We start from the raw sequence: 24,053 nt of genomic DNA, 5'->3' as shown, positions 1-24,053 counted from the left end.
CAGTTTTTCTCCTCCAAACCCTGGTTCTCTAATTGAATGCTGCTCTATTTATGGCAGAGTGGGAGACTGCCCAGAGACCTTGATTAGCCCAGGAGCAGCCTTGCCGAAACCCTTTTCTCTGTCAGGAGCAGCAGCCAGGGAGAACTGTTAGCAAAGGCCTTCATTCTGTTGAGAGAAACTTCAAAGACCCCAAATGAGGAAAGAAGTGTCACTGGGAAATGTTGAAATGACAAATAGCAATATTTCCGCTGACAAAAGATGAAGATGAAACAAATGTTAGAACAGAAAACATGATTTTATTTTGCCATGCTCTCTCTGGAAAACTGTCATCAAAGTCTTTAACTGAAATGGAAAAGGTGTCGATATAACGAGCACACGAGAGCCAACTTAGATTTCTAACAACGAAAGTCATCTTTGAAATAACAAAAGCTTACAAAGTAATGAAAAATCTCAATGAAGAAAGTAAAGCGCATGGCCGCGAGTAGTCTTGGGCTGCACGTTTATTAGGCAATGTTCCAGCTGGAAGGTACTTGGGATCATCTGGGCAAACTCTTTCTCCTTACAAAGGAGGAGACTCTGAACCCAAAGGACTCTAAATAACTTGCTCAAGGTCATATAACTAGTTAGTAACTTCTGAATTGCCAGCAGCTGCTTCCTCCCCATCCATGGAGCCAGTCTCTGGAGTCTTCTCTCTGCAAATTCATCTTTGCCCAGTTATTGAGATGGCCCCGATCAGAGCTGAAGGTCAAGGTCACCAGATGCTGGTACCTAGAAGGGGCATCGCTGTATTTGATCCACGCTGCGTTGTGCTTGTGAACTGCACACAGACTGGCCCAGACAGGCTTGGTATTGTGAGTCAGCAGATGCTGAGGGACAGGGCCCAGGGAAACAGTGGTTCCAGCTGGCTCCATGTCCCTCGCCTTTCTGCTGCAAAGTGATAAGCAAGCGAGAACTGCTCTCTGAGGAATACAGAAGAATGTGAACTCCTTTGTAAAGAAATGTTGAAAATCCGGCCTGAGAGAGGAGATTTTAATGTGGATGCTAGAGTCCAAGAGGAGAACTCATCTGGTTCTGAACTTTGAGAGTTAAGGTAGGAGGCAGAGGAGTGGAGTCTGTGGTAAACGGGGCAGCCAGGCCAGACCTGTCTGCTTATTTATCTGCCCTCTGGGACAGATGCAAGTTGACACACTTTTCCACAAGCATGAGTCATCTCAACTAAGCACACTTTTTGATGGGAAGCCTACTGAAGACACATGTAACAGTAGAGATAATTGAAGCAAGTTGCCTACGCCAATAACCAAAATTATGCATTACTTGATAGGAACGGACAAACTTTACAATGAACTTTGAAGAATATCATTGGTTTACTACAAAGAACAGTGCTGATCAATTCTCAGAAGACCTGATCTGGAGGGAACAATTTAGACAAGAACATTAAAAATTCCAATCAGTATTGTTCGCTAATTCCAGAACTCATCACACATACTCGTATATGCATGTGCGCACACATACACATACACTTACAGGCTGATACAAAAAAGAAATTACAGAAAAAAGGCTAGAAAGTATATTTTTGAAATTTAAAACATAATTATCCAAAAAAATCAATAGACGGACTAGGAGAAAATATTCAGAAAATCTTTCTGGCCTTAAGAATAACAAACAGAAAAGCTGCACTGTCCATGATCAATTCAGAGAGTTCAACACTAGATGCTGATGCCCTTTAGACAGGGAGATAGGATAGAAAGAAATAATCACATCGATTGTACCACAATCCATCAATTCTAAAATGATCTCAGCTCTAAAATGCATTATTATTTCATGTATTGCTAAGGAAATAAAGGCTGTGCCAATTGCATTAGGATACAATACCTTATTTCACTTGAATTTTTATTTTATAAATATGTAAAGAGTTCTTTTGGGTGTATTTACATATATATTTTATTATATCCTATACTTGTTCGAATGTAAAATTAAATATTTGCAAAATAAATTACAAAATAACCTTGAAGCCTGTTCAGAATTTGTCTCTTTAAATAATTATGAGGCTTAAAAGCATAGATGCTCCTGGTTTTTTGTTACAGTGTTTAGTGGGCCATCAAGAACTTTGGTATGTGGCCATTACCAAACACCACCAAACATGAGCAGACAGAGCATTAGCTAGCCAGCCTCTATAGGATTCTCTTCCAGGCTAATGACCCCCTTTCTGCAAGCTTCAATGCTGACAGGTGATGGGTAATCCTATAGCACACCTTCTTCTACTTGCCCTTCCTTAGGTTCTATAAATTGTGGTCACTGCTTTGCAACAGAATGGGAGATTTTTACTCATTCCACGAAACATAAGGGTTTGCTTCTCTGAGATCAGATTTCACATCACTGTTCCACTATAATAATTTTTGGCGTTCACAGTAATTTTTTCATGCCAAGTAGTAATATAATCTTCAAAAACTAATGGCAACTATACACAACACATATAGCATCAATAACTTGAAATGAAAAAATAAAAAACTGTGACTGAACATGAGAACAGAATGGCAATGACGTCGAGACACATCTTACTTTTGGAAATGTAAAGATGTACAAAAATGGCTCTTCCTGTGAAGTACAGTGTAGTATTGAACTTATCCGTCTAGTTTTTATTATTTGTTTTTTTCTGTGTCCATTTGTCTGGTATTGAAAGAGCCACATTGAAGTTCAAATTTATCTTCACTGTGAATTGTACCCTTTTCTGTATCAAATGACAGCATTTCTTCCAATCATTTCCTTAGAGTCTAGTTTTTCCGATATTAATAGCTTGACTTCTACTGTCCTTTTATTTAAATTTGCCTGATACATTTCTGCTCACTTTATGTCACTTTATTTGAGATATGATCATTGAAAACCACATTTGGCAAAATACTGCTCTTCATTTTCAATCTGAGAGATTTTTGTCTTTTAATAGGGAAGTTACATTTAGTTTGATTATTTAACTTAACAGACCTGCTTTCTTAGCTGACAACATTTTTATCACACTATATTATACCATGATTTCTCTATTCTTTTGTTAAATTTCTTTTCACTGTGAAACATATCGTACACACCATGGATATACCAATGGATATATTTAACAATTAGTAGTAAACTTAATAAACATCTAATATTCATCACCTGGCTTAAGAAACGGAGTATCATGAAAAACTTTGAAGCTTTCTATTGACCTAACTGATCACATTCTATTCCTGCCCTGAATTTAATAGTATCCTGTATTTTGCATTGAAAATTCCTCAATTTTTTATAGCTTTACTACATGTATATATCTCTTAACAGCGAAAGGATCAGTTTTCCTACTGTTTAACTTTGTGCAAATGCAATTGACATTTGTTATTTTTGCTCTGCATTGTTTTATGCTGACAGCTGTGATTAACTCATTTTCCCCAAAATATGGTATTCCATACAAATTTATACAACCTCCAGAAGACATCAGTGCATTACGATCTATAAGAAAGGTGCTAACAATGTGAATAGTGCCCCAGAGTTAAGCAAGGTGATGACCCTGATTCCAGTGTATGAATACAACATGACTTATTCATTTAAATAATTCAGCGTTTTTCCTAGGGGGGTTTTCAACATTTTTTTTTCTTGCTCTGAGCTACAATATTGCTACGAGCATTATTTTATATGTCTCTTGAACATTTCATTTCTCTAGCAGCAACCTGAGAGTAGGGTATCTGGTCGTAGCATATAAAAATGCTTGCAATAGTGAATTGTGCTTCTCCTCCTAACCTGTCTTTTTGTTAAAGAGTCTCAGTGAAAACCTAAGATGGGTAGAAGTCAAGTTTTCTTGCCCTCCGAAAGCACAAGATGGACTGGACTTCCATTGCTGGCTTGGAAAATGGAAGAAGGAGAAAGAACCCAGTGACCACTAACAAGGAAATAGGAATGTGGTATTTGCAACCACGTTGATGATCTCAATGCTGCCGGTAACCTGAATGTCCCCGAAATGTATTCTCCCTCAGAGCCCTCAAAGGAGACAGGGAGCCCTGCTGGCGCTCTGACTTTGACCTTGTAAGACTGGTCAGAGCCAAGTCTACTAACCTACTGAACCATGAGCCACGAGACAACAAATCCACATTGCTTAAGCCTCTGAGTCACTGGTAACCCACCAAGACAGCAAGAGGAAACCAAAAGAGTAGGTGAGTTTTGCTTGTGATAATTTTATTGGTCCAGATCCTTTTAAATAACTGGATTGATGTTATTTTCAGTTAATTTTTTTCAGTTGATTTTTTTCTAGTTGTGTTTATCTTTGACTAATGGAAGTAAGACCTATCACTGCTTGATTAATGCCAAAAAAGGTTGACAGAAAACAAACACATGACGCTCTTCTAAGCTTCATATTATCACTTCCTCTGGTTTATCCATAGGGTTTCACAAAGAGCTAGGATGTCAGTCCATCCTAGTTCCTTTGTCCTTGTTGCTCATTCTAGGGTAACTAAATGATAAAAGGGTCAATCCAAGACAACAGTTGCTGAGTGGAGGGGTAGAGATCCACCTCAAGTTCTGTGGGGAAAGAGAAGGAAGCTAACACTCAGAGAAATAGCAAAGCCAGAAATGGAGAGTTAGCCTAAAGACACTTGAGTCTACATTCCTAGTTATTCTTCAGGTACTTTTTAAAGCTTGAGATGAGATGATAAATTATCTTCATTAGTTCTACAGAAATGTGTTTCTATCATTTGCAAAAGAAAAGCATCATGCCAAATATTAGTTTCTTCGTGATGCTGTGACAAGTTATTGCAAACTGAGAGATATAAAACATGAATTCATGATGTCAGAGCTCAGCCGGTCAGTCATCACACTAGAATCAGGGAGCCTGTGGGGCTACGCTCTTCTCTGGAGGCTCTAGGGCAGAATCCATGTCCCTGCCTTCTTTAGCTTCTCCATCCACATTCCTTGGCTCAGGCCCTTTTCCTCCATCTTCCAAAGACAACGACATTGCCCTTCCTCCATGGTCACACCTCGCTCTGATCTCTAATGTCTACCTGAATTTGCTTTCTTTCATTAATGTTATTGAGCATCTTTTCATAGGTTTCTTGCCTTCCTTCATTTTCTTCTTCATGAAGTAGCTCAAGCCTTCACCCTTTTTTCCACTGGCTTACCATTTTCTTACTGAATTTTTTCATGAAAGTATTTTATTTTTTGGATATTTATCTTTTAATGGCTAAACATGTTAAGCTATCATCTCCTGGTTTGAACCTTTATTTTTATAATTGTTAACGTGTATTTTAAATGTATTTTAGTGTAGTTGATTTTGTCAATCGTTTGCCTTGTTTTGCTTTTTATATATTGTTTAAGATATCTCTCCCTTCCCTAAAGTAATAAAATACTCTGCTATATTTTGTTGTAAAACTTAAAAAATTTGGTTTTCATATTTTGGTATGTAACCTCTCATAATTAACTTTGTTTCCTTTTATATAAGTTGTCCCAGAATACTATATGGAGTTGTCATTTCCCTAATGACTCCAAGCCCAATTCTGTCTCATTTCCCATTTTCACATATGAATAAGTATGCCTCTGGGCTCTCTTTAGTACTATTAATCTGCTGGTCTGTCCCTCTGTAAACAACACATTATATTATTAAAACTTAAAAATAAGCTTCCATATCAGGTAGAGCAGAATTCCGCAACTCCCTTCTTTTTCCTTACAAGTATGCTAGGTATTTCTCACCTTTTGCTTATTCATAAAAACTTTTAAATGAATATAATTGTCAAATCCCAGAGAAAACATTACTGGAATTTGGATTAAAATTACATCTCTAGGACAGTTGAGGGAAAACTGATGACTTTTCAACTCAAGGTCTCTCTTCATGTTATGAAATATCTCACTTTCCTTTGGCCATCTTTAATGACTTTCAATAGCATTTCTTAATTTTCAGCACAACAGTCTTGCTCATCTCAAGTTATCATAACTGAGCACATTATATTTTTTAATGTAAAATTAACTACACTTTCTAACTATTGCTTTTAAATGCAGGAAAATGCAATTGAGTCTTGTCTAATAATTATAGTTACCAATTACATGCTGGGTACTGCCACACTAGGCATTGTTCCAGCCTCTTTACATAACCATTAAGTCCTCTGGACAAGTCTAGGAAATGGGTCCTGTTATCATAATCACTTTTCATATTAGTTCCTTTAGTGTTATGCCTGGAATGCAGAGTCCCTCCTAGGACTTTTACAGTTCTGACCCCCATCTGGGCCAGGTTTCAGCTGTACAGAACATTTCTACTTCACTAGAGAACTCCTGCTCTACCACCGGCCCAAAGATTTTGAGACCACTGAACTCTGACCTTGACACAGAGGGATCTCCCCCTAACCCCTAGTCTCCTTTACTTGGAAAGACAAGAGGTCGAAGTAAAGGTTGACAGGTCTTCTTAGCTCATGGTCATTTTTCAGACTTCAGAGGGCTGTCTGCTTCTGATGGGCCTCCCATGGTCTGGTACCTGCCCACGGGTTCCTTGGTTTCATGGGTGTTACATGTGTCAAAATCTATCAAACTGAACATGTTAAGTATGTAGTTTATTCTGTATGAATTATATCTCAACAAAGGTATATTTATTTATTTATTTATTTATTTTAGTGTGAAGTGGATATGAGATTAAAAGTAAAAGATGCAGACTTTCGAGTCCTGTGGATTCACTTTTGGCCAAGTCTTCTTTGGAAAGTAGGATCCCTGAGATGAATGTGGCCTAACAGAGAACATATTCTAAATTGATGAATTTTAAGTAAAAACTGTAATATAGGGGTACCAGGGTGGCGCAGTTGTTAAGCATCTGCCTTTTGGCTCAGGTCATGATCCCAGTCCTGGGACTGAGCCCACATAGGGCTCCCTGCTCAGCAGGAAGCCTGCTTCTCCTTCTCCCACACCCCCCACTTGTGTTCCCTCTCTCGCTGCCTCTAATAAATAAAATCTTTTTAAAAAATAGCAAAAAGAACTAGAATATGAATGGTTCACGTGACTGTGAACTGTGAATCCAAAACAGAGTCAGGATATAACACTCATAGAAAAAAAAAATAGCCAGCAGCAGTTAGCAGTAGTGTAAATGGTCATGTTTAGGTGGGGAGGTTGTAAACCAGGACAACTTTCTGGAGACCAATTTGGAAGCAGTCGCAAAAGGTCCCCAACTTTTATCTTGACAGTATCATTCAGAATATTTCTTTTAAAATATTAAAAATGCGAGCAAATATTTAATATATTCATAAGAGTATATAATTTTAATTATCTGAATTGTCTAAAAGTAGATCCAATAATAGAAAATATAGAGATACAATTTGACATATCAAATTATGACAGATAATTATCTTGAGGAGAGTTTATGTCAAGTAAGGGTAGAAATAGCTACAGAAGTCTGTAATTAACATGCTAAAATGTTTAAAATGTTTGTATTTGCATACACAGAATAGGATTAACTATAATTAGTATTGATTTCACAGTGATAGAATTGTGGGTGACTTCAGTGTTCTCTGGTACTTTTCAATAGTTTCTAAATTGCTACCAAAATACAAATCCTTTTTTAAGCCAAAACAAATACCGTAGGGGAAAAAAAAAACATACTGTAGGGAGGGCCATGCTGGAGCCACACATGACTTGTATGTGGCTTACATAGAGGGTCAGCTGTCCTGACAGGTGCTTCACATGAAGGTCCTGGGGCAGGGAGGGGACGGTGCTTCAGACGAGGAGGGCATGGAGGAGACTAAAGGGCATGGCTTGTTCGGAGCTCTGCCTCCTAGCGCAGGCCTGAAGGTTTATGGCAAGAAGATCTGAAGGAGTTGTCTCCATGAGGGACTGTGTGAGATTTGGGACATGCAGGACAGTCTGTGGGATCCTGACAGGGCAGAGACAGGGTGGCTGCAGGCTTTCCATCAGGGCGTTCACCTCTGGCTGTGTGTGCAGTGGCACTGGGCTCTGGCATTTCCACGGGAGCCTGGCAGCGGAGGGGGACAGAGCTCTGAAATCACTGCAGGATGAGAATGCGTAGAGAGGGCGGGTATGTGGATCCTTGACGTGCTCCTCCAGATGCCCACAAACGACAAGAACAGATTCTGAGAGGAGCAGGCCGTCCTCTCACAGGCAGGTGAGGGCAGAGCCAATGAGAAAGAGGAGCTGCCCAAACCCTCCAGAACACACACAGTCTTCTCCACCCCAAACTGCACACATGTGATGCCTCAGTTTCCTCAGCAGCTGTGGAATCCCCGGTGAGGACATTCACACAGACTTTGCAGATGCACACTCTTCGTTTGGGCATCCAAACCACCACACCAGTTGAGTCCCAGGAATCTGTATTAAGACAAGGTTGGCAGAAGCAAAAGGAGGGTGTTTATAGTGACTGCACCTCCCTATGGAGAGCAGAACCTGCCACAAAACAAAATGCTGCTGGTGCTGCGGTGTGTGATGAAGAAAAGGAAAGGGTGGTCTGCACAAAATCTTGGTTCGGGTCTGATGCTCCGAGCGTTCCTGACCACAGCTGTGGCCCCCGCCGCCTCCGTGCCCTCCTCGTTCACCTCTACAAAGCACTTGTGTGCCACCTTGGACACGGGCACATTCTTCTTAGCTGACATTCCAGAAAAGTCTGCCTTGGCTTCTTCAAACGCATCAGTCATACCTAAACTTCGAAGAAAAGATTCCAAGTCGTAACTCTCCTCCAGCTTCAGTCGGGGAAGGAAAACTTGAACTTTATCCTTAGTCATCTTCTCTGGATTTGTCCAGTCTCTGAACTTCTCATACGTAAGTGCTTTTTCCACCTGAAAAAAATAGTCATTGAATCTTAAAATATAAACGACAAACCTGGTGCCCTTCTCTCCACTCAGCTCCCCACCCGCCCAGGACATACAATGACAGGAGTTCTGGTCCTAGACAATCTACAGATTTTCCCTTTGTATACACACTAAAAATTTTCCCTCAAATTCTCATCTTTTTCGCTGTTTTATGGATATAAAAGGAAAACAGCTTAAAAAAAAATGCAGAGAGAGAAGAGATTTTTTAATTACCTGTACCAAACTCACTTCAAATGTTTATAGTTTGGAAAGTTCTCATAACCAAGAGATTGTATTCATGTGATGCACATTAGTGTGAATTAGAGATTGTTTGACCAAAAAAAAAAAAAAACAGAGCACGGCTCAGAACTCTGACAGGCGAGCAGGAAAATCAGGGATTATCCAAACAGGAAGGAGGATGTGGCTTCTGGGGAGGGGAGAGTGGAGATGGAGAATTCAACAACGCTGCAGCTCCTGGCATTCTTGTTCATCTTCTGCCTTCCCTGGCGTTCACTTCAAAACCTCCAAGACCCACCACTCTGTCCATCCGTACACAGTGAAGAAAGAAAGGAAGAAGGAACCTCCACTGCCTCTCCCTCTTCTCTTCACCACCGGCAGCCCAGGTGAAAGCTCTTCTCCATGGATGGCTATCTGGATATTAGCTCGAATTCCCAGACTCTTCTCATTTTGAGGAGCCATGACAGATCTCACCCTTGACTTATGCCAATAGCTTTCTGATTCCACAGAAAACCAGGGAAACTGGCCAGGTCCTGCCCTTGACATCCTGTGCATCCGTGTGCTGGAGCTGGCTGTACCTCTGGCAAGAGCCACTTATTAAACCCTCAGTCGCCTCACTGAGCCAGACACCACGACGAAGGCCACTCTCCAGCCCCAGAGAGCCCGCTAACAAGCCCGCTACTGGCCCTGACCTCCTTACAAATTGACTTTCTCGCACCCTGAACTTTGTTGCTTTTCTGTCGTGGGAAGAGATCGCTCTCCTCCTGTCTAAGGAATATTCCTCACCTGTCCTTGACACTCTTGCCCCCCTAAGTGTGTCCCTGACCAATAGCATCTGTACCACCTGGAATGTGGGCAGAAATGCAAAATGCCAGGCCCTCGAGGCCTGAATCAGAAACTGCCTTTTAACAGGCCACCTGGCGGAGTCCTACACACATTACTGCTTGAGAAGCACCGCCCAGATCCATCCCTCTCCTTGTCTAGCACTTTTGTTCGACCATTATTGGGACTCGACCAGCCCCTCCCGTCAGAATAAGGCACAGTGTTCTTAGAAGTTCGGAAGTCTGTCCTAGCGTCATCAGGACGGGGGCTCACCACCAGTTCCACTCCCGGATGCCCACTCACCGGAAACGCAAACCCATGGTCACCCTAGACATAACATGCTGCTCACCCAGGACTCCTAATAACCCTCAAGCGGACATTCCTCACGTGCTAGCGGACAGACGGACAGGAAAACATGAGCTGAGCCCGTGTCCACGGACTCTCAGACGCCCAGCCAGGGCTTACCACGGCGAGCTCAGTGTCGTCATCCGGCAGAAGAACCACCAAGCTGAGCTCCTGCCCCGCGTAGGGCAGCTCCAGCACCTGCGTGTGCGCCTCAGCCACGTACCCCGTTTTAAATTTAGCTTGCTTGAACATCATCTGCACCGTCTTTTTCTCCTAATGAAAAATACGGAATTAAAATCAGCTGAGAAATGAGCACGGCTTACAGAAAATGAGCTAAATCTCATTTGCACAAGCCCTCGGTCCATGTGAGAGAACTGTTATTTCCGTGTACTCTGCTGACAGAGGCGAAATGCTCACTGTGACATATTAGTATGGAATCCCACGTGCTCTTGTCCCAGCAGATCAACCATGACCCGATGAGCGAGAATAAAACTGACGGACACAGACATAATACCCCACATTATTTTTGGAAGAAGCTGTGGTTTTCTCCTCTGAGGAGATGTAGTTGGGAAGCACTCCCAGAGACCTTATAATTTAAGATTATTTATCCAAGTTAAATGGAGAACTAACTAATAGTCAGGTTTGGGGGCTGAAGGATACAGTAAGAAGAGATGGGTAGGCCACAGAGACTTCTATTTTTATTGTGAAAAGTTGCTCAGTTATATAACTGGCTATATCTTTGGTTTTCTTGGAGAGAAGACCTTGACAAGATTCGTAGTGTCCACTGATCCTAGAGCTTTTGTCAAATGTAGACTTTTAAATCTCTGTGCGACATGCCATCATCAGGTTGATGGAAGTCAAATTTCAAGCTAAGTGCTCTTGATACCAACCATCATCATACCCTAAAGTGAAGGGACAAAAGCGTTTTTAAAGTTAGGTTCTAAGTTTAGAAATCTGATGATTTCTAAATCAGTCATGATGTCCAGCATGACGACTACAGTTACTAACACTGTAGTGAATATTAGAAATCTGCTAAGAGAGCAGGTTTCAGGTGCTCTCATCACAAAAATAACATGATAACCATGTGAGGAAAATGTGTGCTAACTGGCTGGACCAAAGCTATTATTTCTACGTGAATTATATCAAATCATTATCTCGTGCACATTATATACTATTTTTATTTTTTAAAAAGATCCAAAAATAAAGACAAAGTTTGCCTGAACATCTGTTAACACTTTTTTTCTTGTGTTCAGAACTGTATGGCTATAAGTTATCAGGCAATATATACACACAGTTGTCACTGACATTGTAAGAAGGTGTCTGTGTAAATAGAGATAGCAACGGTACAAGACAAACATAATTCCAAGGGTTGGAAGAAATTTTCTTTCAATCCAAATAATATGGCCGAAGAGGCAAGGACGCAAACACACAACTGTCTTTTCTCTTCCCCTCTCCAATAAAAGATACATAGGGAGCATGAAATTCACTCATAAATATAGTATGAAAACAAATTATTTTTTCCATTCATTCATAATCCTTCCCAGCATATTACTTGAAGTTAGCAGTACTCCCGAACAATATTTCCCTACCTGGTTGACTTTAAAGGGCATTCCCCTTGTGTACTTCCTGTCAAACTGCTCGTTCCACTTTCCTTTGAAATAGATGGCATTCACGAGAACCAGCTTAGTCAGTGGATCCACGGTCCCAGCACCCAGGATCTCTGAAATCTTACCTGCAAAGAACATGAGAGAGGTTTATTGCCACGTGGGGGAGAAGGAAAGGGAACAGATGTTTTTTTCCAACAACTCTCCTGACATCTGAAGCTTGATTTGGTTGCCAGCCAGACTGGAATCCTGTTTTCCCAGAGGCCTGAGGAACAGGGCGTAGGCTGTAATGCTGTGCACGCCCGCAGTGTGGATTACCCCCGCTGGTCCCTGAACAGCAGTCCTGAAGCAGGCAGGTCAACTCTCATTTTACCCTCAATTTACAGATGTAGAAATTCAGGTCAGAGCACTTGGCCGACATTTTGCCAATGTCACACAGGGGGCAAGCGGCTGAGCTGAGACAAGGGCCCGCGAGTCTTACTTCTTCTAACTGTAAGCTTCCCAACCTCAGTGCCATAATTTTTCAACCATGTAGCTACTGGCATTTTAAGCCAGATCATCCTTTGTTGTGGGGGATGTCCTGTGCATTGTAGGATGTCCCGCCAGTAGCATTTCCCCAACTGGGACAACCACAGTGTCTTCACCGTTGGCAAATGTCACGTAGGGGCTGATTCTGGTTGAGAAGCATTGCTCCACGCCAACCTTCAAATCTCATTTAGGTGAGGAGAAGCTTCCGAAGGATGAAGGACTACAGACCTGTAAATGGGTGAGGGCAGTCCTCCTGAAGGCAGCGAATGCGGGAAGGAATGCAGGGGTACAACAGAGGGGCCCAAACTGAGTTCTCCAATGAGACCGGGGACAAGGTGACCCCCGATGTCCCTTGTGGCTCTAATATGGGGCAACATGCTGGCAGTCAATCTGATGAAGAGGAAGCGAGTGATGTAGGGAGAAGCTTCTGGCTTCCCTGGGGGACCCAGCACTGCTGGATCGACTGGAGAGCGAGGGACGACTGCACATACAATGTACGAAAACATGAAAAGCTCTGCCCTTCCGAAGACCATTACTTTACTGGCTTTCAGTATGATCGTGGGCGTTGCTGAGACGGACACAGGGTGGGTGCACCCTAAAGCCTGAACGGATGTCCTAAAGCGTGCTAGGTGAGCACAGGAAGAAGTAAGAGATTTAACTCTCCCCCACCCCCCTCCCCCGCCCACGCACCACAAACACATATTTCTGGAAGTCTCTAGACTGTATTAGGTACTTTGAGTGCTTAAAAGCATGCCCTTCTCGGTACCTCAGTCAAGCACTGGCGGAAATATTCCTGGTAAGACAGAGTGTGGTCCGGACCAGGGAGGCTGCAGGCTCCATTTCCATTCTGGAAATGCAGTTCCAGAATCTGGAGCAAAGGTCACGCTCTGAGGGCACACGCGGCCGCAGCGGGTGACCGAGGGAGGCGAGCCCCGCAGATAAAACCAGCTGCGCTCGTGGCCACTGGGAGCTCACGGGCAAGGCCGGGCCACCTCCACCACAGCCTAAGTTGAAAGTCATGCTGCTCTCAGGGCATGACCAGGGCTCTCATCCCCTCCCCTCAGACAGGAGATTGCCCAGTCCCAAACAGGAAGCCTTTTGGGGGATCTTCCAGCACATTCCAGAGGGAAGGGGGTCTGAAACCCTCAGAGTCGGTTTACATAGCTTTTAGAAATCAGCATTCCGTGACCTCACGAACCCGAGCAATAGAAGCGAACTGCCTCGCTGGCCTGGAAATCCCGCCAACACCCACCGGCCGACGCCACGGAGGTCGCGCCCGCACCGATCCGGGCTGCGCCCCGCAACGCCCCAAGCGCGGCGCAGCGCAGCGCACGCGCCTCACCTTCCGTCTTCTCGGTCACCCAGTCGTTGATGTGTCTCCTGCTCGCCTCTGTGTCTTCAGCGAACGACAGCTCCTCCAGCTCGGCCTGGTAGAACTCCTGACAGGATTCCCTGAAGGCCTGCGAACACAGGCGGGCCCTCTTCAGCCAAGTTCGCACCGGAGCGAAAACACTTCCTCTCTGAACCCGTGCGGGGTTCAAGTGCGGGGCGGCCTGCACTTGAAGGCTCATTCAAGCGAATGACAACAACGCGGTGACCGCCGCCACCGAGCCGGACCCCCGTGTCAGGGCCCGGACACTGGGGGCTGAAGACGCGACGCTGGCCCTGAGGCGGCTCAGGGTCCGCGGAGAGCAACAAACAGCGCAGAGACACACAGATCCCACAAGCTTCCAGAACGTGGCCAGCGGTGCGCGTGCGCAGAACCGCCCCCTCCCTCCCTGCCCAGCACTTCCGCTCCACGCTGACTTCCGGTTTGATTTTCTACGTCTGCCCCGGACTCTCGCTTTGACCCGTTTTGGTATCACCAACACCAGCTATGATGTCTGCGCTTTGTGAATGAGTGAGAGGCTCCCTGGGGGAACCAGATCATCCAGAAATCCTATAGGTCCCTCCAGCAGTGGAATGTGATAGGCCTGGATCACATGGGAGGCTGTTGGGGTGTGGTGGGGGATGGTTTAGGGAAACAGTGGCCTGGGGTGAGCCTTGGAATGTCCTTTGGGGTCAAGTCAGGAAGTACCTGTACCCAGTACATGAAAACCCGGATAACTCACCTCACAAAAACTTGGTGTCAGATATAATGTGCCTGGCAATTGGCTCCCATCCTCCGCCCATCTCCTGTTCTCAAATATTTTAGCTTCTACAGAAGAAAGAAAATGTAGAGAGAAAGAGGAGCCAAGCAACTGAGAAAATGGGAAGGTGGCTCCTTGTGTCCCCAGTACCCCCAATGACAGTCCCCAAAGATCAGGATGACATTCAAAAATGAAAATCAATTAATCAAGATTCCTGAGATCATTAATGCCTGTCCTAGAAGACCCAGAATTATCTCCAATGATATTCAAGCCCAGAGCGAGTGACTTCCATGGGGTTGCACCCAACAGGAGCCAGAACAGGGATGTATCTGAATCTCACAGAAAAATCCTTGGAATTGCCAGCCAGGAAGATAGCTGGGTTTGCCCAGATTTCTTCGTTAATCTGAGGTAGTGACACTCTGCATGGGTGTAACATTTTTTTGGCCTTCACTCATTGCATGATAGCAGGCTTTTACTGGACCAGAGAACTTGAGAATTATATGCTTTAGTACTTAGGAAGTGCACAGATTTAAAACCTCAGTTTTAAGGCCCAATTTTAATTTTCAAAAGACTATTTTGTCAGTATTGTGGAAGAACCTGGCTGGACTTGGAGAGATCCATCAGGAATGAATCAAAATAATGATGTAGGAGATCCAGTGAGAGTCTGGACCCAGGCAGTGGTGGTGGTGATTCAGAAGAGGGGACAAATTTAGGAGGCCTTGAGAGACTAGCTCTGCCAGAACCACCCAATAACCAAAGGTGAGCTTGGGGACAGCCAGGTAAACACACAGGACTATGTGGTCACTGAGGCTTGGGGGATCAAGGCGAAGAAGCAGGTCTGCGTGCAGGTAGATAGACATACTGAGATTGATATCTGGAAAGGATCTATCAAAAACAACTTTGGGGTGACTGGGTAGCTCAAATCAGTTAAGCATCTGTCTTGGGCTCAGGTCATGATCTCAGGGTCCCAGAATCAAGCCCTGCTTTGGGCTCCCTGCTCGGCAAGGAGTCTGCTTCTCCCTCTCCCTCTGACCCTCCTCCCTGCTTGTGTGCTGTCTCTCTGTCCCAAATAAATAAAAACTTCTTAAAAACAAAAACAAAAACTTTAAAAAGGACATACTTCAGAGGCAATCATAAAATTCAAAATTAGAATTATAAAAGTACAATTCAAAGCACATTTTTTAAGCAACAGAATTATACTTTATCTCTGTTCTTCAGCAGTTTCTACCTCATTTGCCATTTTTTTAACATGAGTGCATGAGGACAACTTACAGGAAGGAAGTCACACGTCTTCTCTCCAAAGAGTCTGTTGGCAGTTCTGAGCAAGTACTGAGTGCCAGACTTGTTAACCTCCTGGAGCAGGGACCGGAAACCTTGGTGAATTTCTCCGCCTCTGTTCAAACAAAGCGCCTGGTAACAGACAAGGACACGACTTGTAACTTTGCCATCTTGCTCCCATAAAGAGCTATTTCCAATGAGCCCTGCGCTAAAAATCACAAATGATCCCATCTTGAAAGGCAATGGCATTGGGTTTAACCATCCTACAGCACCTTTCCACCTGGGCACTGCTGACATTTGGGGCCAGATACTCTGTGGCAGGGCCTAGGCTGTGCCTTAGACATTTTGCAGCATTTCTGGCCTCTGGCCACTAGATGTCAGTGGCACCTCTCAGACAATCAAGCTGCTCAGGACAGTGGCAAATGTCACTCTGGTGTGTAAACCCACTTAGAAAGGCAGGTGTGAAAACTCAGGAGGAAGACGGAACAGAACAGAACAAAGAGATGGCTGGAATGAATCCAGCACAACCCGGGGAACACAAGAATAAGCAGAAATCAACAGCAAATACTGAAGTAATTTCACAGAAGTCCTGTAGACCAGACTGGGACTTCTACGTCAAGTTAGAGTGGAAATTAAGGTTGTTCCTCTGTCTCGCAATGGCTCCAGTCCAAAGCCTCCCTCTGCCAGAGACCTGGAAGAAACCACTGCCCCCCCCAAGCTGCCATCCCCAGAGACACTTCCAAAGGGCACCCACGCACCCCTGCTGTCAATGGAGAAGTCATGTGCATTGGCAATGTTCTGGGACACTCACAAGACCGTCAGAGAAACTTAAGATAACAAAGAGGTTAAAGACTACGTCCCTAAGGTACTTGCCACTACTTCCTTTGTAGCTCAAGTCCCACAGAACCCGTTTTAGATCAATCAGATTATACAATTCCTCTCAATAATTCCGGAGATGGAAGTCCACATTTGTGTTGCTTTCTTCTAGTGTATAATCATACACTAGAGCCCATTTAACAGCAAGTTCGTTCAAACAGCTACATTTCAATTTGATATTTAACGTGAGCCAAAATTTAAAATGTAACAAAGGTGAAATTTGGGGACTTTTTTTTTGTGGGGTTTTTTTTGTTTTGTTTTTTGTTTTTTGTTTTTTTTTGTGGGACAGAATGCTAGCATGCCTACCTGGGACATCTGGGCAGCGGTGTTTCCTTTGGCCCCCATGAAGACCATAGCCAGGGCTGAGGAGATGCTCAGAGGGGAGAAGAACACATTTCGGGAGCTGTCCTCTTCACCCAACATTTTCAATAAGTTGATGGCAAAACTGCCATTTGCTTCATAGAGATCGTCCATGAGGGAAGGTCTGTGAGGAAAGCACAACACGGAGGCACATCAGTCATGCCCCCTGTTACGTCATTGAGGCTATTAGCACTCCTCGGTAGACACAGCGTGTGGTCAAAAAATAACTGCTCCCCCCCCCGCAGACGCCCACGTAGAACCTCCCAAAACTCTGTTATCTTGCTCAGCATCAGGCACCTTGCAGATGTAAGGGACTGCATTAAGGATCTTGAAATGGGGAGACTGTCTGCAGAAAAGAGGTGGGCTCAGTGTAATCACTGGGTCCTTAGAAGAGGAAGGCAGGAGGGTCAGAGTCAGAGGAGGAGATGCAACAACAGAAGCAAAGGTCAAAATGGCGCGAGGCCAAGGACCAAGGAATGCAGGCAGCCTCTGGGAGCTGCAAAAGGCAAGAAGAGCCTGAATTCCTCCTCATTCCACAGCCACACTCTTGCTGCAAGTTCTCCCTCGGTTTGGGGTCTCTGGTATCATCCAGAAAGTGTCCTACTATAAAGAAATCTTCATAAATAAAAACGACATGTCTGTCACCGTGTCATGTGGAATCAACTGGATGGATTTCAACAAATTTTAAGGGCGGGTTTAGGATGATCTGACCTAAAATATGGGCTACTGGGAAAACAGCTCATTTTGAATCAGGAGGACTCTAAAAAGATGCACTGCCTTCCGTGGAGTGGCTGAAACAGGGCTGGCGAGCCGGCACGGGAGCCCATAAGCAGGGAAATAAAACATGAGGTTCAAATCTCAAGTCATCGGGTGGGCACTTTGAGTCAAAGGCATCAATTCCAAGATCAGCCTGACCGATCCAGCCTTGACCTTCCCCCAACTTGAAGAGACTTTTTTCTTTTTTTCTAAATATTTTATTTATTTATTTGACAGAGAGAGATCACAGGTAGGCAGAGAGGCAGGCAGAGAGAGAGGAAGGGAAGCAGGTTCCCTGCTGAACAGAGAGCCCAATGTGGGACTCGATCCCAGGACCCTGAGATCATGACCTGAGCTGAAGGCAGAGGTTTAACCCACTGAGCCACCCAGGCACCCCTTGAAGAGACTTTAGACACACTCCTTCCTGCCTCTCGATGACCTCCCTTTCCTTAGAGCATTTACTTTAGACAACTTGTCCCTGTAATTGTTTCTCTGCTCTTTTGAGATAGAAATATTTTGAAAGCCTCTCTCCTGTTTTCAACCCTCTCTCCTGTTTCTCAATCCCTCAAACCCTTTCCTATAAAAATGGAATTATCAAGGAAGACAGCACCCTTACCTCCCAGTCTCTATGGGAGGGCAGGAGCAGAAGCGGCCCCCCTGCTCCAAGATGAGAGATATTATTACAGCCTCTTAATTATTATAATTTCAGCAAGCTGTTACAAGTCCTGCATTAATTGTTTATTTCTCTTCTGCCTTCTAGAACCCTGGACTACTATTCAATAAATTCTTAAAGTTCATCAACTCCTCTTGGTTTCCCGGAGTCTCTTTGCTGTTCCAGGTGAAAACGTTCTAGAAAATAAAATATAAATCGTCACCCATAATCCCATGACTCTGCAAGCTACTTTTTTTCTATGATGTTATCCTTTTCTCCCCTCTCTTTGCATGTATGTTTTTAACTCGCAAGTTTTAAAGCTACACAAGAAAAATAGATTCCAGTTTGGAAAACCAGCAAATAAGGAATACCAAAAGTACTAGAATCTCTGCCTCCAGTAAGAGTCATCACACATCTGGGCAGTTTTACCAACCAGTGGATGGTCATGTGGTACTTTTTCTTTCAGTTTCACAGAAGATTGGCTGTGCCTCCTAGAGCATTCTTGTGTCTGTATCTCATTAGGCCTTCCTTGGGGGAGGGAGGGCGGGGGCACGTGTCCTGGATTTCTCAGGGGTCAGGAGAGGAAAGAGGAACTCAGTGGGCGGGAAGAGGACAGGGAGACAACTGCTTCAACCAGAGCCTCTCCGATTGCTGACTGGTTCCTTGAAAGCTTCTTCCTAAAATATTTTTTTCAAGAGAAGACATACCATGGCTCTGATTTAGGAAGAAAAAAAAAAAGTGATGTCAAACAAACAAGTATAAAGGCTCTGCTCTAAATACAGACTCTACAACAGCTCCAAGCAGGGCAAATTCAGGTTTAAAAGAAATGATTTAAAACATCAACCAAGGGGTGCCTTGGGGGCGGGGGTTACTCAGGAGGTTAAGCAGCGGACTCTTGGTTTCCTTGGTTTCGGCTCAGATCACCACCTCCGGGTCCTGGGATGGAGCCCCACGTGGTCTTATCAGGCTCTGCTCTGGAGTGAGTCTGCTTCTGGATTCTCTCTCCCTCTGCCCCTTCCCCTGCTTGTGCTCTCTCGATCTCAAATAAACGGGTAAATCTTTAATAAATAAGTAAGTGAGTAATAAAGCATTAACCAAGAGAGGACAGTAGTGACAAAGTTTACCCAGAAGCATGCTATGCTGGGCAGGTGGTTTCGTGGACATAGTCCTCACGGCCCTCGCTCCAGAGCTTTCCGCTGCAGGGCCTGAACAGGCAGGCTGCGAGTGTGCAACAGCCCATGCGTCTGCAGTGGGCAAGTCCCACGAGAAAGAGCAGCATGCAGCGTGCAGCCTGCCTGCAGGCCACCTCCGGGCCTCAAGTTTCCCTGCCTTACACTGGAGGACTTTTCAGAAAACAGCTAGGAGCCAGGGGGATGCAAACTGCACGGCATTCGGCCCACCACAAGGTGGCACCAAAGAGACCCAGAGGTACCAGGAGGTGACAGACACAAACACATCTGGATTTGATCCTACCTGAGCCTAGGGTTAGGCTGCTCAGTGTGAGTGGTGTGTGTGTGTGTATGTGTGTGTGAGAGAGAGAGAGAGAGAGTGTGTGTGTGTGTGTGCTGTCCTGCCTGCACAGGCAAAGGAGGGTACTAGAAATTTCAGCTTAACATTTTAATGCTCTTAATGTCAAATGCCTACTTCTGGTTTCTTCCACCGTTCTTCTTCCTTCAGTTCATTTCCACAGGGGCAGGTGCTGGCCAGTAGCACAGTGTTTCCCATCAGCGTCTACCTCACAGCAAGGACACCCTGGCTCACGCTCACCAGGCGGGCACCTCGGGAGTGTGTCCCAAGTCCCACCTGTCAAGAGGCAGGAGCAGAAGCAGGATAACCCAATGACTCTCTTTCCCCCAGTCTCATGTGCACATTAAACTTTCAAGGGGGTGTACCTGAAACAAAGTGGAACTTGCCCAATAAATCTAAAAAGAAATGAATTTCGCAGCACCTAGATGGCTCAGTTGGTTAAGCATCTGCCTTCAGCTCAGGTCATGATCCCAAGGTCCTGAGATTGAGTCCTGCATTGAGCTCCCTGCTCAGTGGAGAGTCTGCTTTCCCCTCTCCCTCTGCCTCTCCCCTGCTCATGTGCTCTCTCACTCACTCAATCTCAAATAAATAAAATCTTTTAAAAAATAAAAAGGACTTTCAATATGATACAAATTTCAATATAATATGAAACAATACCTCTGGGTACCAGTACACCATCCCACTGTGTCATAAAAACACAGCAATGTGGAAAGGTTTGATTTCCAGCCTATAAAATGAATTGGCATTAAACTAGTTTTTCTTTTAGTGGTGAGAGAAGTCCGGATCGTTAAAGACTGTCCAAGGCTCTCACTGTAAGGGCAGAAGAGTCGGCAGCAAAAGCAATGCCTTCTGCTTCCAAGGAAGAGACACTGCTGTCTTCCTGGGGCCCCGACCACCTGTGGTCTCCCTGCTCCACTCCGCCTTCCCACGGACACCTCCAAAAGTGAATCTATACAAAGAACATTTATTGTAGAACTTTGCTTACATGGTTTAGAGAAGAAAATGAACACTAAAGACCATAATTGCTGATGGGGCGCTCCTCCTCCCCACTGGAGAAACGCAAACAAACCTAAACGTGTGGTTTCAAGCCAGCCTGCACTCGGTCACCTGGTAAATTTACAAAGTGCTACGGAAGTCCCCAGAGAAAGAAGCAGAATTAATTCTCCTTAGAAGCTCAGGAGATGAGGGGTGGCTGGCTTTCACACATTGGACCAGGAATGCCTGTGCGGTGGTGAAAGGGGAGGTGAGTGCTGCGGGTGTAGGGGTGGGATTGGCAGCAGAGAGAGGGTGGCGATGGTGCAGGTCTGTGTACTGCGGAGGGACCAGAGGGACTGGGTCACTGCCCCAGTGAGGTCACCCGCCTGCCAGACCCCTGCCATCCGCTAAAGGAAAATAACTTTGCAAAACCCAGCCCTCTCTTTTGCTATAACTTCCTTGTCCTCACTCCCGTCTGCTTCTAAGTCTTGGATTTTTGAAGAGCTCCTCAGAGCTCCTTTCTACCTGCTAGACTGGGTGCCGCCCCACTCCAATTCCCCTGTGCTCCGATGAACTGAATTTTTAAACATGCCTCCGTTTATCTTCTAACAAACTCCTAGGTCATGGATGCTTGGGGCGGCCGTGACCCACTGGAAATTTATATGAGGAGCCAGATGGAATGAGGAAGGTGATACATTCTATTTGAGACGTGCAGACTTGGTACAGGGCCTGGATCCCTGCAACAAAGACAGCCGAGGGATGTTTGTAAATCCAGACAGGTTACTGAGTCGGGCACAAGTCCCGGAGCAAGAGACTGGGGGCCGTGAGCACCCAGGCTGCGGGAGATCCTAGGCAAATGGGATGAAATTACAACGTACAGAGAGGCGTAAGAGGAGAAACTCACCTAGTTTTTAAGAATGTCTGGTATTTGCAGGTAGGAAGAGGAAGAGACAAGGGCGGAAGCCCGGGGCAGGGCCCGAGAGAGGCTGGCCCAGCCGCGGGAGCAGGAGCTGGGCAGAACCCGGGAAGGGGGAGTCCATTCAGTCACCTACTGTGGCTGCGGGCCAGGTGGAAACAGCAAGGGAGCATATTCGCAAACTGGGGAAAAGCAGCCAATAAAGAGCAGGTGAAAGAAAGAAAAAGAGAAAAAAGAATATGGAAGAAAAACAGGATAAAGGAAGGAAGGGGAAGCCTGGAGGGAGGGAGGAGGCAGGGGGAGGGGCCTGCCCTCGCGGGAGGTGGCGCGGGAGGTGGCGCTGACCCAGCACCTCCCCGGAACTTGCCCAAGGCGCCCTGGAAATTCCAGGCGAGGCGGCCCGCGGCGCCCCGGTCTCCCTGCTGCGCCCTGCGGCGGCTCCCACGCACCCTCCCCAAAGCTCCCGCCCAGCCGTCTCCGCACCAGCACCCCGGGCTCGGGCGACCCGCCTCTCCCTCCTGCCGGCAGATCGCAGCGCGGTGGCGTGAGCCCGCCGCGGTGTCACTCCCCCTTGGGGGACACCCCCCCCCCCGCTCCGGCGCTCGCCGCCAGGGCCGGCCGCGCCCTCAGCCACCTTAGAGCCGCGCGCACAGCCGCCCCGCCGCGGTCGGGTCCGATCACCCCCCACCACCACCCTGCCCACAGCGCCGCGTCCTCTCCTCCTGCTCCGCGCTCCGCATCCGCCCCCGGGCCGCCTCCCTCCCGCCCCGCGTCCTGCCGCGCTCCCGGCGGGGCAGCCTCCGCCCGGGGAACCTGGGGACCCGCGCGCTGCCCGGCCCGGGTACCTGGGAGATTCCGGCTCCGGCGGCGGCGGCGGCGGCGGCTCCAGCTTGCTGCGAGCTTCCCGGCGGCTTTGATCCTGGGCGAGGCTTCCGGCGGGTGACTCAGAGCGGTCCGCAGTGCCTGGCACCCAGCGCGTCCGCGGGAGGGGCCCGAGCCTCCCCCGTGGCGCTCCCGCCGGACCTGCGTGCACGCGGCCTGGTGGGGGAGGCTGGGCCGCGACCTCCGAGGGCGTCGGCCGAGTCCCTCCCCAAAGGGGACTGGTTTGTTTTCCCGGGTTAGTCCGCGCAGTGTTCGTGTTTGGTGCGTGTGCGCAAGAGCAGTGTCAACAGCGCGACTTCACTTCGGAAATTAACTAAAAGCAGGAGCAGAGTTTAAAGGTTCTTAAAGCCAGTGGCTTCCAGACGGTTTTGGTAGGACACCCACCAAGACAGGTTTTGAGCACGATCTCCGGTTTCAGTATTCGTGTTTAGATGGGCTAATACGCTAAATACTAATATATGACAAACGCTATAAAAACATAAAAATTTCAAAGGATAAAAAATACTATTAGAAATACATTCTTTTGCACTCAAAAAAATTTCAATATTTGATGAGGTCACAGTGACTGAATAAGTGTTTATTTTAACCTTAATTTAACACTTTGAAGTACAATAATTTAAAGACCTGCTTTTAAACTCCATTTATTTCTAAAGGTGGATTGAAAGCTGTCACAATGCTTCCCAGGAAATGGGTTGATTAAAGTAGAATAAAGTCGTCACCATTGGTTCTACTGACTAAACGTTGACACTTGATTTTCATTCATATAGTAACTGTACAAAGATTTTTGGTCGAGATGTAACTATTAAAAATCTATATATCCTCTTGAAAATCATTGGCTTTTGCAAACCCAGATTTTTCAGCGTGTACTTTCAGTATTTGAACAGTTAGAAGCCCACTAAATCTTTTTTTTTTTTTTTTTTGGAAGGTTTTTGTGAAGTTTAGAAAATTATATTTTGCAAGTTTTTAAGTGCCCATATTTGAGAGTTTTAACATCTTTTTCTAATAATGAGATCATACAAGTGATGAGGGAGCAGGAGGCTGGCTGAGGACAAAGCAAAAGCTGGCGCCTTGCGCCCCCACCCCACTCTCCATCCGCTCCCCCTCTGTCATATGTGTAGCATCCCTCAGGCAGCCCTGACTTCCATGAACAATAAGCAAATAGTTAACTTGCAGAGCTCACAATCCTGCTAGACAGGAGTCTCCCTTGGCTTACAAATGTCCTAAATTTCACTAACAAAGACGATTGGTAGCAGAATTGTGACACCCCACCAAAAAGTCTCCCAACTATCTTAATGTTAATGGCTGGTCTAGAGACAACATTGATCCAGCCCCAAGGGCAAGGCTTCCGGCAGGCCTGGAACATCCTGGCACCTTGTAGGC

The 24,053-nt window shown here is 45.7% G+C and overlaps 1 protein-coding gene across 4 annotated transcripts; it reads right to left on the bottom strand.

Moving 5' to 3' along the window:
- Nucleotides 1-7,060: 7,060 nt before the first annotated feature.
- SERPINB8 (serpin family B member 8) lies at nucleotides 7,061-22,762 on the bottom strand. 4 transcript variants are annotated; one of them, XM_045065707.1, is made up of 7 exons: nucleotides 22,637-22,762; nucleotides 16,912-17,089; nucleotides 15,724-15,861; nucleotides 13,665-13,782; nucleotides 11,780-11,922; nucleotides 10,311-10,463; nucleotides 7,061-8,774 (listed from the first exon to the last, which is right to left on the bottom strand). In XM_045065707.1, exons 2-7 carry the CDS (start codon nucleotides 17,077-17,079, stop codon nucleotides 8,370-8,372), a joined length of 1,125 nt encoding a protein of 374 aa, XP_044921642.1. In that variant the 5' UTR covers nucleotides 17,080-17,089; nucleotides 22,637-22,762; the 3' UTR covers nucleotides 7,061-8,369. The 4 variants fall into 4 exon arrangements, with proteins under 4 accessions (XP_044921642.1, XP_004745665.1, XP_044921641.1 ...); XM_004745608.3 differs by lacking the exon at nucleotides 22,637-22,762 and adding an exon at nucleotides 21,780-22,034; XM_045065706.1 differs by lacking the exon at nucleotides 22,637-22,762 and adding an exon at nucleotides 20,558-20,851.
- Between the last annotated feature and the right edge of the window lie 1,291 nt (nucleotides 22,763-24,053).

This window comes from Mustela putorius, unplaced genomic scaffold (assembly GCF_011764305.1).
Source record: "Mustela putorius furo isolate JIRA1106 unplaced genomic scaffold, ASM1176430v1.1 tig00003858_pilon_pilon_pilon, whole genome shotgun sequence".
Lineage (NCBI taxonomy): Eukaryota > Metazoa > Chordata > Mammalia > Carnivora > Mustelidae > Mustela > Mustela putorius.
Note: the sequence above shows the minus strand (reverse complement) of the source record. Positions and strands in the feature narration are given on the sequence as shown.

Bases quoted from the DNA above. Each gene is read 5' to 3' on its own strand.
- SERPINB8 (XM_045065706.1), bottom strand. From the start codon at position 20,646: ATGCCAATTCATTTTATAGGCTGGAAATCAAACCTTTCCACATTGCTG. The intron at 17,090-20,557 runs GTATTGTTTCAT...CTTTCCTCACAG, and splicing joins TGGTGTACTGGTACCCAGAG to ACCTTCCCTCATGGACGATC. The intron at 13,783-15,723 runs GTAAGTTGTCCT...CTGTGTTCGCAG, and splicing joins AGACGTGTGACTTCCTTCCT to GCCTTCAGGGAATCCTGTCA.